Source organism: Amia ocellicauda, chromosome 2, assembly GCF_036373705.1.
Source record: "Amia ocellicauda isolate fAmiCal2 chromosome 2, fAmiCal2.hap1, whole genome shotgun sequence".
Taxonomy (NCBI): Eukaryota; Metazoa; Chordata; class Actinopteri; order Amiiformes; family Amiidae; genus Amia; species Amia ocellicauda.
The window spans coordinates 1,442,501-1,454,933 of record NC_089851.1 but is presented as its reverse complement, the minus strand read 5'-3'; the positions used below and the strand labels follow the sequence as shown (position 1 = coordinate 1,454,933).

General features: G+C 48.6%; 2 protein-coding genes across 2 annotated transcripts in view; both read right to left on the bottom strand.

Annotated features, from left to right (window-relative positions):
• Nucleotides 1-540: 540 nt before the first annotated feature.
• Nucleotides 541-2,035, bottom strand: LOC136712390 (epidermal differentiation-specific protein-like). Its single transcript, XM_066688950.1, has one exon. It carries the CDS (start codon nt 2,004-2,006, stop codon nt 1,011-1,013), a length of 996 nt encoding a protein of 331 aa, XP_066545047.1. The 5' UTR covers nt 2,007-2,035; the 3' UTR covers nt 541-1,010.
• Nucleotides 2,036-9,264: 7,229 nt separating this feature from the next.
• Nucleotides 9,265-12,433, bottom strand: part of LOC136761387 (uncharacterized) — a 3,509-nt gene continuing 340 nt past the window's right edge. The window contains exons 1-3 of the mRNA XM_066716161.1: nt 12,370-12,433; nt 11,349-11,539; nt 9,265-11,134 (exon numbers count right to left, since the gene is read on the bottom strand). The exon at nt 12,370-12,433 is cut by the window's right edge and continues 340 nt beyond it. Coding sequence (XP_066572258.1) covers nt 10,391-11,134; nt 11,349-11,539; nt 12,370-12,433 — 999 coding nt within the window. The 3' untranslated portion in view covers nt 9,265-10,390. The remainder of the gene's footprint in view (nt 11,135-11,348; nt 11,540-12,369) is intronic.

The following is a 12,433-nucleotide window of genomic DNA, read 5'->3' as shown; positions in this document are numbered from 1 at the left end:
TCAGTTGTGATAGAATCTGTAAAGCGAGAAGCCAATTCTTCTCAGTGTAAATTAAAAACAAATATATGTAAAGGTATTTCAGAGGACCCTGCCCTCTTTGAACAAGGTGGTGCTGGCTGTTGGTCATCTGACCATAGAAGCACTTTAACCCTTTGAAGCTGTGTATTGGAGCGCTACATCGCCGATTAGGGAAGGCAAGACATAGACGCTGACTCCCATGTGTTCACAGGATCAATGTGCTTCCCTGGTGTGTTACAGATGAGTTGGAAAGCATGAGCCCTGCCTTTGTGCAGATTCTTTCTTGTCTCTCCACAAGCTTCTGTAATAAACTCACACCCAGTGCCTGTGCTATACTTCTTCTGTGTCAGTGCTGGGCTTTGTGTGTGTGTGTGTGTGTGTGTGCGTGTCAATCACTACAAGGAGTTCTCAATTGATTTTCTTTATTCATTAATGTGGTTTGTTTAAAGATTTATATGCACATGAAAATGCAAATTACCAAGTTTAACCCAGTGAACGCTGAAGAGCCGTGCTGTACAGTATTGCTGCACCCTGCACTTTGAGTTTCTCAGCAGGAGACAACAGTAAAATATCAACTGGACAGATTACAGATGATTTCACAGTACATTCCAAACACAACTTTTATTTATTTTGTTACTAAAGTTAAAAATATTGTCAGGAAGAATCAGACATATCTCAGTTAGATGGTTGTACTCAATCAGGGTTTAATCACAAAGGTTTAAAATCCACTGTTCTATTCAGTGACTGATTTAATTGTGTTTATCCACCTATAGCACAAATCGTAAGATGATCAATAAAATGTAAAACATTTAATGAAGGATTAAAAAGCTAGTGTTAATGATCTTTGTTACAGAAAACAAAAGTTACAGACTTTCAGCTCACACATGCCAGACAAATAATGAATGTAAATCTGTACTATAATGGCAGGACCTTCACTATGGTGTCAGAGTGGTTTATCCCTCTCCTTCCTTGTCCTGCCTTTCTGCTCTGATCTACAGCTTCTCTTCCCTGTACTCAGCGGTGAGAGCGAGCCGAGACTGGCACCTGTACTCCCCATACTCTGTCTTACTGCGCCCCCCCTGAGTGACAGTTAGCTTGACTGGCACCTTCACATCCACCTCCTCCCTCACCACCTTCACAGTGAGCTTGGTGCGTGGATGGAGTTTGACTGGCAGGCTGACCTGGACCTTCTTCCTCTCGGTTTTCGTGTTGCTTCCTCCCTTTTCCACAGAGAAGGTGGAAGCATTGAACTTCAGCCTCGCCTGAGACACATCGATGCTGAAGCTCACTCCCTTGCTTATCTGCGACGAATCGCTGAATGTGAAGGTCTCAGTGATCAAGACCTCATGCTCTCGGCTCAGCCCTGCAGAGAAGCTCTGCTTGTGGTCACTGTGGTTCAGGCTGCACATGGAGTCGATGGTGACGGACCTCACCTGCTCCTCCTTCTTGTCCCAGAGGATCTCCGCTGTCACTGTTGGCCTCCCCGGCTTCAGAGGGCGCAGGTGGGACAGCCGGTTGTCACTTGATGCATATGCAGATTTCTCATCACCAGCTCTGGCCACCATCTGCACCCCTCCTCTGTCTATGTGTTCGTACAGGACCCAGGCTCCTCTCTGCACTTTGTGGGAGGAGGCCGTGTCATTGAAGGAGGCCTGGCACAGGTTGGTCTCACAGGTGAGGACGATGCATTTGCCCTTGAAACGCTCGTGCTCGTACAGCGTGATCTGAGGGTCTGACAGGTCCTCGGTCACCAGCTGCAGGGAAGAGATGGTGTCATGCTCTTCCACACTGGCGTACTCTCCTTCCTCAAAGACCCTCTGCTGCCCTTGATAGTTGGGGTCCCTGTACAGCACCCAGGGCTGCCCAATCACCTTCACGGAGGAGATGCAGTCGTCAAAGCAGACTTCCCTCAAGTTGGGGACGTCAGAGGTGAACTCTCTGCTGAACCCCTGGAAGTCAGGATGCTCATAGACGATGATCTTGCTCATGGTGTCTGAGAGGACTGTGTCTGAGAGGACTGTGCAGGAGAAGCTGACAGAGTCTGTGAGCCGAGAGAGAAACAGAGGCTCCTAATATACAGTCCCTGCGAGGGAGGGGGCTGGGCTGGAAGGGGTGATTTCACATGCAGAATGATAAGGTTGAACTGTTGGGCAGAATTCAGCTTCTCTTCAAAAGGAAAGATACACGTTTCAAATCAGTGAGTGAGTCTGTGTGTGTGTGTGTGTGTGCGTGCGTGTGTGTCTCTGTGTTTATGTGTGTGTGTGTGCGTGTGTGTCTCTGTGTTTATGTGTGTGTGTGTGTTATTTGTTCCTCTGTGCAGTGTTGCTAGTATTGAAATCTTAATGATTTTCATTTACTTAAGGAAACAGATAAAACGATTGCACCCTTGCATTTCATGTGGTAAATGATTGTTACAATGTATCAAGATTATGAATGAATGTGGATGTCGATGTTTAAACCTGGTCAGGAAGAATCAAAAATATTTCCATAAGATTAATGTGCTCAATCAGCAGAAATCATGAATCAGGATTAAATCACAAAGGTTTAAACTTCACTGTTCTATTACTTCAGTGATTTAATTGTATTTATCCACTTAAAGCACAATTCTTAAGATTATCATTAAAAATGTAAACACATAATTGAATTGAAGATTAGCAATCTAGTTAATCTTTTACAAACTTTCAGATCAACATCCTAAAAGCATGTCAGACAAGTGCTGCACATGGAGTCGATGGGGACGAGCCTCACCTGCTCTTCCTTCTTGTCCCAGAGGATCTCCGCTCTCACTGTCGGCTTCCCCGGCTTCAGAGGGTGCAGGTGGGACAGCCGGTCATGGAACCAACCATAACCAGTGTTGTCATGACCAGCTCTGGCCACCACCTGCACCCCTCCTCTGTCTATGTGTTCGTATAGGACCCAGGCTCCTCTCTGCAGTATGTGGGAGGAGGCCATGTCATTGAAGAAGACCTGGCACAGGTTGGTCTTGCAGGTGAGGATGATGCTTCTGCCACCAGCATGTAGTTTTTTGGGGTCTGTTGCCCAGCTTTATGGAATATATAATCTGTCGTGCTTTGGTGAGCACAGGCCTGTATTGTACAACACAGAGCTTCCAAGCTCCTGTAGACAACTTCTTTAACACAAGCCTATAAATTGATGTATATACACTCACCTAAAGGATTATTAGGAACACCATACTAATACTGTGTTTGACCCCCTTTCGCCTTCAGAACTGCCTTAATTCTACGTGGCATTGATTCAACAAGGTGCTGAAAGCATTCTTTAGAAATGTTGGCCCATATTGATAGGATAGCATCTTGCAGTTGATGGAGATTTGTGGGATGCACATCCAGGGCACGAAGCTCCCGTTCCACCACATCCCAAAGATGCTCTATTGGGTTGAGATCTGGTGACTGTGGGGGCCAGTTTAGTACAGTGAACTCATTGTCATGTTCAAGAAACCAATTTGAAATGATTCGACCCTTGTGACATGGTGCATTATCCTGCTGGAAGTAGCCATCAGAGGATGGGTACATGGTGGTCATAAAGGGATGGACATGGTCAGAAACAATGCTCAGGTAGGCCGTGGCATTTAAACGATGCCCAATTGGCACTAAGGGGCCTAAAGTGTGCCAAGAAAACATCCCCCACACCATTACACCACCACCACCAGCCTGCACAGTGCTAACAAGGCATGATGGATCCATGTTCTCATTCTGTTTACGCCAAATTCTGACTCTACCATCTGAATGTCTCAGCAGAAATCGAGACTCATCAGACCAGGCAACATTTTTCCAGTCTTCAACTGTCCAATTTTGGTGAGCTTGTGCAAATTGTAGCCTCTTTTTCCTATTTGTAGTGGAGATGAGTGGTACCCGGTGGGGTCTTCTGCTGTTGTAGCCCATCCGCCTCAAGGTTGTACGTGTTGTGGCTTCACAAATGCTTTGCTGCATACCTCGGTTGTAACGAGTGGTTATTTCAGTCAAAGTTGCTCTTCTATCAGCTTGAATCAGTCGGCCCATTCTCCTCTGACCTCTAGCATCAACAAGGCATTTTCGCCCACAGGACTGCCGCATACTGGATGTTTTTCCCTTTTCACACCATTCTTTGTAAACCCTAGAAATGGTTGTGCGTGAAAATCCCAGTAACTGAGCAGATTGTGAAATACTCAGACCGGCCCGTCTGGCACCAACAACCATGCCACGCTCAAAATTGCTTAAATCACCTTTCTTTCCCATTCAGACATTCAGTTTGGAGTTCAGGAGATTGTCTTGACCAGGACCACACCCCTAAATGCATTGAAGCAACTGCCATGTGATTGGTTGGTTAGATAATTGCATTAATGAGAAATTGAACAGGTGTTCCTAATAATCCTTTAGGTGAGTGTATTTGCCAATATAAGGTTGTTGTCACTGTTGTATCCCACACATCCCGCAATGCACAAGCTCACCACCAGAGGTCATCACCAGAATACTAAACCTATGCATTGAGGTCTGAATGACAACACTGTCAAATACAGATATCCCCTCCCCTCTGGAGCCGGCTGCCATGGAGCAGGTCCGCGCAGGACCTGTGCAGTGCTTACAATTTGATCAGAATACAGAAGGGGGATGAGTGGAAGACTGCTTTCCTGGCCAGCAGTGGACATTACAAATATCTTGTAATTTCTTTTGGTTTGGCCAATGCCCTGTCAGTTTTCCAGGCATCTGTCAAAGACGTCCTGCAAAAGTACATGAACCTCTTTGCGATTGTGTACATTGATATACTTATCTTCTCCCTTACCTTCTCCTCTCATATCTCTCATGTACGCCAGGTTCTGTTGACTGTCAAACTGGCGTTTGAAGAGTGGTGCCACTGGTTGGAGGGCGCTCATCATCCTTTTCTGGTGCTTATTGAGCACCGCAACCTGGAGTACATACGCTCTGCAAAACAGCTCAACCCCCGACCGGCGCTGGGCACTCTTCTTCACACATTTTGATTTCACCCTTACGTACTGCCTGGGCTCCAAGAACACCAAGTGGAGCCCCGGTTGCGTCAGGAACCGCTCATAAGGAGGACTGTCACACATTCCCCAGCAATCAGTCACTTAACATTCCTCGGCAACATGTGCACTTGTTCTGTCATCCTCAAACTCCCACTGGACCAGCACTCTCCTTCACTGCCCTCTGCTACACATACACTCACCTAAAGGATTATTAGGAACACCTGTTCAATTTCTCATTAATGCAATTATCTAACTAACCAATCACATGGCAGTTGCTTCAATGCATTTAGGGGTGTGGTCCTGGTCAAGACAATCTCCTGAACTCCAAACTGAATGTCTGAATGGGAAAGAAAGGTGATTTAAGCAATTTTGAGCGTGGCATGGTTGTTGGTGCCAGACGGGTCAGTCTGAGTATTTCACAATCTGCTCAGTTACTGGGCTTTTCACGCACAACCATTTCTAGGGTTTACAAAGAATGGTGTAAAAAGGGAAAAACATCCAGTATGCGGCAGTCCTGTGGGCGAAAATGCCTTGTTGATGCTAGAGGTCAGAGGAGAATGGGCCGACTGATTCAAGCTGATAGAAGAGCAACTTTGACTGAAATAACCACTCGTTACAACCGAGGTATGCAGCAAAGCATTTGTGAAGCCACAACACGTACAACCTTGAGGCGGATGGGCTACAACAGCAGAAGACCCCACCGGGTACCACTCATCTCCAATACAAATAGGAAAAAGAGGCTACAATTTGCACAAGCTCACCAAAATTGGACAGTTGAAGACTGGAAAAATGTTGCCTGGTCTGATGAGTCTCGATTTCTGTTGAGACATTCAGATGGTAGAGTCAGAATTTGGCGTAAACAGAATGAGAACATGGATCCATCATGCCTTGTTACCACTGTGCAGGCTGGTGGTGGTGGTGTAATGGTGTGGGGGATGTTTTCTTGGCACACTTTAGGCCCCTTAGTGCCAATTGGGCATCGTTTAAATGCCACGGCCTACCTGAGCATTGTTTCTGACCATGTCCATCCCTTTATGACCATCATGTACCCATCCTCTGATGGCTACTTCCAGCAGGATAATGCATCATGTCACAAAGGTCCAATCATTTCAAATTGGTTTCTTGAACATGACAATGAGTTCACTGTACTAAACTGGCCCCCACAGTCACCAGATCTCAACCCAATAGAGCATCTTTGGGATGTGGTGGAACGGGAGCTTCGTGCCCTGGATGTGCATCCCACAAATCTCCATCAACTGCAAGATGCTATCCTATCAATATGGGCCAACATTTCTAAAGAATGCTTTCAGCACCTTGTTGAATCAATGCCACGTAGAATTAAGGCAGTTCTGAAGGCGAAAGGGGGTCAAACACAATATTAGTATGGTGTTCCTAATAATCCTTTAGGTGAGTGTATAAACCCCTCTGTGACTTCCATTCACTGCTAAGCCTTGTCTTTGTTCCTGTTGCATGTCTAAGTATTCCTTTTGTTATTGATTGCCTGTTTACGACCTCCATGTGTACCTCGACCAATGATTCCCAGATTCTCCTTACCAGCCTGTTCACCTGATCATTGACCCCCTGCTTGCCTTATCGACCACGACTTCTGGATTACCCTGGACATTACTGTTTGCTGGCATTGATCTCAGCCTGTTCCTGATCACCTTTCACTCCACACCTGGGTTCCCCACCGCAGTAGTCCTTCATTACAGTTGTATGATTTACACAAAGGAGCTGATGGCACACACACACACACATTACTAATTGTTTGTTTAAATGCTAAAGAGTATTTAATTATTGATTAATTGCTTTGTTGACTACATCTGTGGCCGTATGAAGACACACATATCCAATCGCATTGCGGCACCCGGATATAAAACATATTCATTCCTATGGGAGACCTAGTGTTGGCCTTTTCCAGGGAAGCTGTTTGTTCAGATGGTTCAGGTCTGGCTGGCGCTGTGTGATTAGTCTCGCTGTGACCAGGTGAACTCTGTAATCTATACAGGGAGTCAGTTTCACACAAGAGGCTCGCAGCTCTCTGTGCGTTGCTTATCTCGGTCCTTATCTGTGCGAATGCTGTGCTGGCGTGCTCAGTCAGCAGTCTCAGGAGCTCTCTCCCCTCAGTGCCAGGGCAGATAGGACACCGCGGGTAATCAGCACCTCCCAGCACGGCCCAAAGACACAATACACAAGTGTACAGGATGTTAATACAGCAAAAACTTGCAACAGACAAATTACATAAACTAAGTTTACAAATGAGAGGAGGCCATTCACCCCATCGTGCTCGTTTGGTGTCCATTAATAACTGAGTGATCCAAGGATCCTATCCAGTCTGTTTTTAAATGTTCCCAAATTGTCTCTTCGCTGGGGAGTTTGTTCCAGATTGTTCTCTCTGTGTGAAGAAGTGTCTCCTGTTTTCCATCTTGAATGCCCTGAAGCCCAATTTCCATTTGTGTACCCGGGTGCGTGTGTCTCTGCCGATCTGGAAAAGCTCTTACTGAATTACTGAACTGAAATATCCAACCATTAAAAAGCTCAGACTGGGCTAATTCTGAGCTCAACTGAACCGCTAGATTATCATTAAAAACATAATTGAATTGAAGATTAGCAATCTAGTTAATCTTTTACAAACTTTCAGATCAACATCCTAAAAGCATGTCAGACAAGTGCTGCACATGGAGTCGATGGGGACGAGCCTCACCTGCTCTTCCTTCTTGTCCCAGAGGATCTCCGCTCTCACTGTCGGCTTCCCCGGCTTCAGAGGGTGCAGGTGGGACAGCCGGTCATGGAACCAACCATAACCAGTGTTGTCATGACCAGCTCTGGCCACCACCTGCACCCCTCCTCTGTCTATGTGTTCGTATAGGACCCAGGCTCCTCTCTGCAGTATGTGGGAGGAGGCCATGTCATTGAAGAAGACCTGGCACAGGTTGGTCTTGCAGGTGAGGATGATGCTTCTGCCACCAGCATGTAGTTTTTTGGGGTCTGTTGCCCAGCTTTATGGAATATATAATCTGTCGTGCTTTGGTGAGCACAGGCCTGTATTGTACAACACAGAGCTTCCAAGCTCCTGTAGACAACTTCTTTACCACAAGCCTATAAATTGATGTATATATTTGCCAATATAAGGTTGTTGTCACTGTTGTATCCCACACATCCCGCAATGCACAAGCTCACCACCAGAGGTCATCACCAGAATACTAAACCTATGCATTGAGGTCTGAATGACAACACTGTCAAATACAGATATCCCCTCCCCTCTGGAGCCGGCTGCCATGGAGCAGGTCCGCGCAGGACCTGTGCAGTGCTTACAATTTGATCAGAATACAGAAGGGGGATGAGTGGAAGACTGCTTTCCTGGCCAGCAGTGGACATTACAAATATCTTGTAATTTCTTTTGGTTTGGCCAATGCCCTGTCAGTTTTCCAGGCATCTGTCAAAGACGTCCTGCAAAAGTACATGAACCTCTTTGCGATTGTGTACATTGATATACTTATCTTCTCCCTTACCTTCTCCTCTCATGTCTCTCATGTACGCCAGGTTCTGTTGACTGTCAAACTGGCGTTTGAAGAGTGGTGCCACTGGTTGGAGGGCGCTCATCATCCTTTTCTGGTGCTTATTGAGCACCGCAACCTGGAGTACATACGCTCTGCAAAACAGCTCAACCCCCGACCGGCGCTGGGCACTCTTCTTCACACATTTTGATTTCACCCTTACGTACTGCCTGGGCTCCAAGAACACCAAGTGGAGCCCCGGTTGCGTCAGGAACCGCTCATAAGGAGGACTGTCACACATTCCCCAGCAATCAGTCACTTAACATTCCTCGGCAACATGTGCACTTGTTCTGTCATCCTCAAACTCCCACTGGACCAGCACTCTCCTTCACTGCCCTCTGCTCCCCTCTGCTACACATATAAACCCCTCTGTGACTTCCATTCACTGCTAAGCCTTGTCTTTGTTCCTGTTGCATGTCTAAGTATTCCTTTTGTTATTGATTGCCTGTTTACGACCTCCATGTGTACCTCGACCAGTGATTCCCAGATTCTCCTTACCAGCCTGTTCACCTGATCATTGACCCCCTGCTTGCCTTATCGACCACGACTTCTGGATTACCCTGGACATTACTGTTTGCTGGCATTGATCTCAGCCTGTTCCTGACCACCTTTCACTCCACACCTGGGTTCCCCACCGCAGTAGTCCTTCATTACAGTTGTATGATTTACACAAAGGAGCTGATGGCACACACACACACACATTACTAATTGTTTGTTTAAATGCTGAAGAGTATTTAATTATTGATTAATTGCTTTGTTGACTACATCTGTGGCCGTATGAAGACACACATATCCAATCGCATTGCGGCACCCAGATATAAAACATATTCATTCCTATGGGAGACCTAGTGTTGGCCTTTTCCAGGGAAGCTGTTTGTTCAGATGGTTCAGGTCTGGCTGGCGCTGTGTGATTAGTCTCGCTGTGACCAGGTGAACTCTGTAATCTTTACAGGGAGTCAGTTTCACACAAGAGGCTCGCAGCTCTCTGTGCGTTGCTTATCTCGGTCCTTATCTGTGCGAATGCTGTGCTGGCGTGCTCAGTCAGCAGTCTCAGGAGCTCTCTCCCCTCAGTGCCAGGGCAGATAGGACACCGCGGGTAATCAGCACCTCCCAGCACGGCCCAAAGACACAATACACAAGTGTACAGGATGTTAATACAGCAAAAACTTGCAACAGACAAATTACATAAACTAAGTTTACAAATGAGAGGAGGCCATTCACCCCATCGTGCTCGTTTGGTGTCCATTAATAACTGAGTGATCCAAGGATCCTATCCAGTCTGTTTTTAAATGTTCCCAAATTGTCTCTTCGCTGGGGAGTTTGTTCCAGATTGTTCTCTCTGTGTGAAGAAGTGTCTCCTGTTTTCCATCTTGAATGCCTTGAAGCCCAATTTCCATTTGTGTACCCGGGTGCGTGTGTCTCTGCCGATCTGGAAAAGCTCTTACTGAATTACTGAACTGAAATATCCAACCATTAAAAAGCTCAGACTGGGCTAATTCTGAGCTCAACTGAACCGCTACTATAGCTCAGTCTGAACACAAAACTGCATCAGTGAGCGAAGCCCCCAGGACCAGGGCTGGAGACCGCCAACACTGACGACACCAGGGCGGGGGGAGGGGGAGAGACGGGGCTCTCCACAGACTACAGAGAAACTGGGGAAGACTGGGGACGGGTCGGTGAGACTGGGACGACTGGACAGTGACACAGAAGACTAGGATGCGAGTTAGAGAGCTGTTGAGGTGAGTCAGTAAGTCGGATGGTGTAATACTGTCCGTGGAAAGGGTGTAGAGGGGGATGAGTTTGAAGGGAGAGGGAGGGGGGAGAGGCAGGACAGTCATTCCAGTGGCTCGCACCATTCACTACCCCCTGCCCCAGCTCCAGCCCCGCCACTGCTGCTGCTGTTTTTGCTGCTCTTCCAAGAGGAGGGGTCCCTGCGAGAGGAGGGGGGAGGAGGAGGAGGAGTAGAGGAGTGGCAGGGGAGTAAGCAGGAGGGCTCGTGGGGGCAGTCAGAGTCGTAGGGGCCCTCAGGGGACGAGAGGGAGGTGGCGGCGGCTGGCTGGGGTCCCAGCCCGTAACCTGGCCCCTGGCCCTCGCCCGGACCGAAGGGTGGCAGCTGGGACAGGCCGAACTGCGCCTCGAACAGGATGTTCTGGATCTGCAGCTTGGCGAACTGCTTGCTCCGCAGGTCTCCCACCAGGCGCAGCTCGTTCGCCACGTGCTTCCCGAACACGTCGTCCTCATCCTCAGGGCGGGGGGGGGGCAACGGCGGCGGCGGGGCCGCGGTGGAGAGGGAGGCGGCGGCGCTGCGGTACGCTCTCACGGCCTCCTGCAGCAGCAACTCCTCGCGGTGTCTCTTGACTTGGCCGCGGGGCAGCGTCTCCGAGGGCCGTCTTCGAGAGACCGCCAGCCCCGCTCTCGCCGCCGCCCCCACCGGGCTCGACACCTCCCCCCTGGCCGCCACCGGGTCAGGGTTCAGGTCCTCGCGGCTGCCTGGCACCCCCCCGCCTAGTGCTGCTCCTCCTCCTCCTCCTCTCTCAGGGTCCCCCTCCAATTCCCCGTTCTCCTCAGCGCAAAGCTCCTGCAGGGGGAGTGAGAGAGGAACAGGAGAATGAGACACTAAGACAGAAACAGATACACTCTCACACGGTTCTCTCTAACTTCAAAAATAGGCACTGGATCCAATCTGGGCCCAATACTGAAGTCACCAGCCCTCACTCTCACTCACACTCTCCAACAAAGCCACTCTCTCTCACATCGCACTCCTTCACACTCTCATTCCCCCACCCTCACACCTGGAAGACGGTCTTGCGCGGGACGACCTGGGTGCTGAGGAACAGGTCCATGTGGTGGAAGAAGGGCCACTGCGAGCGGTACACCTGCCCCGGTGCCCCGCCGCCCCCACGCACCCGGGACCGCTTCACCTTTGCCAGCTCCTTACTGTAGTACGTGCGAAGGTTCATCAGCTTCTTATTCACCTCGTTCACTGAAATGCAGAGAGACATGTCCGCTCACCCACAAGACAACAGAGTGCAGAGACAGCGGAGCAATACCTCACCTCCTGCCACACACAGAGGTCGACTGAGCCCTCTGGGTCCATGACACCATCTACACCGTGTTGACAACCATTTCATGTGAAATGTCCTTGAATACCTTTTAAAGTGTACAATGTATAATGGCTGTATGTATTGTTCCCATCACCCTGTTCTTGAGCTCTGGACTTGTCTGTCAATGCTTTGGCAACACTGAAGTCATCTAGAAATGTGTAATATTAATAAATCATTGTTAACAGCTAGTTTACGGACAGCCTAACACCTCACTGTGTTACATATACTTGCTATGCAAGTGCACAACAATACAAGAATGTGATGCCTTGACCGGAGAAGTATATAATGTCAAGCCTTAGACGTACGCAGGTAGTTATGATATGAATCGTTATAATGATATGAAGTCTTGCTCACTCCTGAATCGTGTACTTGGCGCTCTGTACCTCGGGGGTTTTTGGTTACAGTCAGAAAATGGGCAGAAACTTCAGCAGCATCCACTTTAGCATAACTCTGTACAGTGCAGTGAGACTACAGATAACACACACACATAACATTCAGATAACATACACATACACGTGTGTGTAGTAACACTGCTTCAGTATAGCTCTGTACACTGCACGGATACTATAACACACGCGTGTGTGCAGGCAGCCTCTCTGGGCCGGACGGACAGGAGGAGCACACTCCCACAGACACCGCGCCAGGCCGGCACTGACACTCAGTAAACAAAGGCTCAACCCCCAGCCCGGCCGGACAGCGCGACCCTCACCGGGCACTGCGAGCCGGGCGCTGAGGCGGTCCAGGGCGGCCTGGCGCTGCGCCTTGTTGTGGTA